Raw genomic sequence first — 3,201 nt, forward strand, 5'->3', positions numbered from 1 at the left:
TGGAGCATGGCCCAGGCTGCCCAGAGAGGTTGTGGAGTCTCCTTGTCTGACAATTTGGAGAGAACTGGGATCTTCAAAATGTCCAGGGGCTGCGTAGGCCTGGGTGGGAAGGGGAGGGCAGGAGACAAAGGTGGGCTCGGAAAGGCACAAGTAGACAAACGGGGAGGCAAAGGGAGCTGGTGAGGTTACCACTGGTGGACTCCTCCTCCGGAGCCTATGGAAACACCATCACTGCGTGTGTCGCCGCGGCGTTTGGGCTGCGTGGTTTAAAGGGAAGGCTTTTGGACTGCGCTTCACTGCTCTGTGCCGCAACCGGGAAGTAAAACAATGAAAAAACCTGCTGCTGTTGAGCTAGAAGAGGTAGCAAATAGTGCCTTGGAGTCCCGAGGTGCCTGTGGTCTGGGCCAATTCGCCTGTTGTTGTTTCTAGCCTGCAGTCGTTGTACCAAAGCAAAACCCTTCCTTTTAAGCTTACTCTGGGCTCACCTTCAGCTTCGTAGCTGTCCCCGTGACTTGAGCTCCCCTCCTGCCTTGGGAAACGAGCCGCTTGTATTAGGCCGTGTCACAGCCAGCACTAGAGAGGGACCTTTTCAGGACCCGGTGACCTCCTATGGCTCCTTAAACCCTTTGGGACCGGCGCCTGTACTTGCTGCCACGCAGAGAAGACGACACGAGCTGCCCCGCTCTGGCCAGGATGTTCCTTCCCTATTCATTAGGCTTCAGATATTTTTCCCCTTTAATCCTTTAAACGAAGCGTTACCGCTGCTAAGAACCCCTGCTCGTGCCCCACATCTAAAAGCACCTTTCCTCTCTTTTATCTGGTAGATCTCTGAAGCTGGCAAGGACTCCTTGCCTTCTTGGTTACACTGGAACGCGGAGAGCGGCTCCCTGGAAGGGCTGCCCCTCGACCCCGACAAGGGCGTCCACTACATCTCGGTGACCACGCTGCAGCCCTTCCCCAACGGGAGCTACGTGCCCCAGAGCGCCAACGTCTTCTCCGTTGAAGTCCACCAAGAAGACCACAACGAGCCTCAGTCAGTGCGAGCGGCCGTCCAGGACGCGGGGGACTAAAAAAAAACTTGGTGTGCGGCTCGGAGGAGCCGGTCACCATCCTGACTGTCATTTTGGATGCTGACTTAACAAAAATGACACCAAAGCAGAGGATTGAACTTTTAAGCAGAATGAGAAGCTTCTCGGAGGTAGAACTTCATCACATGAAGTTGGTTCCTGTTGTAAATAACAGACTCTTTGACATGTCGGCCTTCATGGCCGGACCGGGAAACGCCAAGAAGGTGGTGGAAAACGGGGCCTTACTCTCGTGGAAACTGGGGTGTTCCCTGAGCCAAAACAGCGTCCCCAACATCAGCAAGGTAGAGGCTCCAGCCAAGGAAGGCACCATGTCTGCCCGCCTCGGCTACCCCGTCGTCGGCTGGCACATCGCAAACAAGAAACCTCACCTCCCAAAGAGGATGCGGCGGCAGATCAACGCCACCCCCACGCCTCTGACCGCCGTCGGGCCGCCCACCACCGCCGCGCAAGAGCCACCCACCAGGATCGTCCCCACCCCGACGTCGCCGGCCATCGCGCCTCCCACGGAGACGACGGCGCCCCCCGTGCGCGAGCCCATTCCCCTGCCGAGGAAGCCTACGGTCACCATCAGAACCAGGGGTCCCATCGTCCAGACTCCCACTTTGGGGCCGATCCAGCCCACCAGGGTAGCAGAAGGCGCCGGCACGGCCTCCGTGCCCATTCGCCCCACGATGCCTGGGTACGTGGAGCCCACGGCGGGGATGACGCCCACCCCAACCACCACCAAGAAACCCAGGGTCTCCACTTTGAAGCCAGCCACGCCGTCCACGACGGATTCCTCCACAGCGACGACGCGCAGGCCGACTCGAAGACCCAAAACGCCCCGTCCCACCAAGCCTCCCAGCACGACCAGATCCTCCATCTCCAAACTGACCACGGCCTCCCCGCCAACCCGCGTCCGTACCACGGCCAGCGGGATCCCCCGGCCCTGGGAGCCAAACGAGCCTCCCAAGCTGACGAACCACATCGACAGGGTCGACGCTTGGGAGGGCACCTACTTCGAGGTCAAAATCCCGTCGGATACCTTCTACGACAAGGAAGACACCACCACGGACAAGCTGCAGCTCACGCTGAAGCTGAAGGAGCAGCAGATGATCGAGGAGAACTCGTGGGTGCAGTTCAACAGCACCAGCCAGCTGATGTACGGCATGCCGGACCACAACCACATCGGGAAGCACGAGTACTTCATGTACGCCACGGACAAAGGCGGGCTGTTCGCCGTGGACGCTTTCGAGATCCACGTCCACAAACGCCCGCACGGGGACAAGTCGCCGGTGAAGTTCAAGGCCAGGCTGGAAGGGGACCACAACGCGGTGGTGAACGACATCAATAAGAAGATCATGCTGGTGAAGAAGCTGGCGCTGGCCTTCGGCGACAGGAACAGCAGCACCATCACGGTGCAGGACATCGCCAAAGGCTCCATCGTGGTGGAGTGGACGAACAACACGCTGCCCCTGGAGCCCTGTCCCCGGGAGCAGATCCGGACTTTGAGCAGAAAAATCGCGGACGACTCTGGCGGGCCCAGCCCGGCTTTGTCCAACGTCTTGCAGCCCGAATTCAAGCCTCTGAACGTGTCGGTGGTCGGCTCCGGCAGCTGCAGGCACATCCAGTTCATCCCCGTGACGAAGGACGGGCGGGTGATCTCGGAGGCGACGCCGACGGTGGCGGCGGGCAAAGACCCCGAGAAAAGCAGCGAGGACGACGTGTACCTGCACACCGTCATCCCCGCCGTGGTGGTGGCCGCCATCCTCCTGGTGGCCGGCATCATCGCCATGATCTGTTACCGCAAGAAGAGGAAAGGGAAGCTGACCATCGAAGACCAGGCCACCTTCATCAAGAAAGGCGTCCCCATCATCTTCGCCGACGAGCTGGACGACTCCAAACCTCCGCCGTCCTCCAGCATGCCCCTCATCCTCCAGGAGGAGAAAGCCCCTCTGCCCCCTCCGGAGTACCCAAACCAGAGCATGCCGGAGACCACGCCGCTCAACCAGGACACCATCGGGGAGTACACGCCGCTGCGGGACGAGGACCCCAACGCGCCGCCCTACCAACCACCGCCCCCCTTCACCGCACCCATGGAGGGGAAAGGCTCCCGCCCGAAGAACATGACCCC

General features: G+C 60.3%; 1 protein-coding gene across 1 annotated transcript; it reads left to right on the forward strand.

The window, feature by feature from the left end:
• Positions 1-824: 824 nt before the first annotated feature.
• Positions 825-3,196, forward strand: DAG1 (dystroglycan 1 (dystrophin-associated glycoprotein 1); the record flags this gene model as incomplete). Its single annotated transcript, XM_010194806.1, is given in 2 exon segments — positions 825-1,067; positions 1,070-3,196. Coding segments are annotated over 2 exon segments (2,370 nt in total), but the record flags the coding sequence as incomplete, so codon positions are not given.
• Positions 3,197-3,201: the final 5 nt, after the last annotated feature.

The sequence above is a fragment of the Mesitornis unicolor genome, unplaced genomic scaffold, assembly GCF_000695765.1.
Source record: "Mesitornis unicolor isolate BGI_N332 unplaced genomic scaffold, ASM69576v1 scaffold16721, whole genome shotgun sequence".
NCBI classification, from domain to species: domain Eukaryota; kingdom Metazoa; phylum Chordata; class Aves; order Mesitornithiformes; family Mesitornithidae; genus Mesitornis; species Mesitornis unicolor.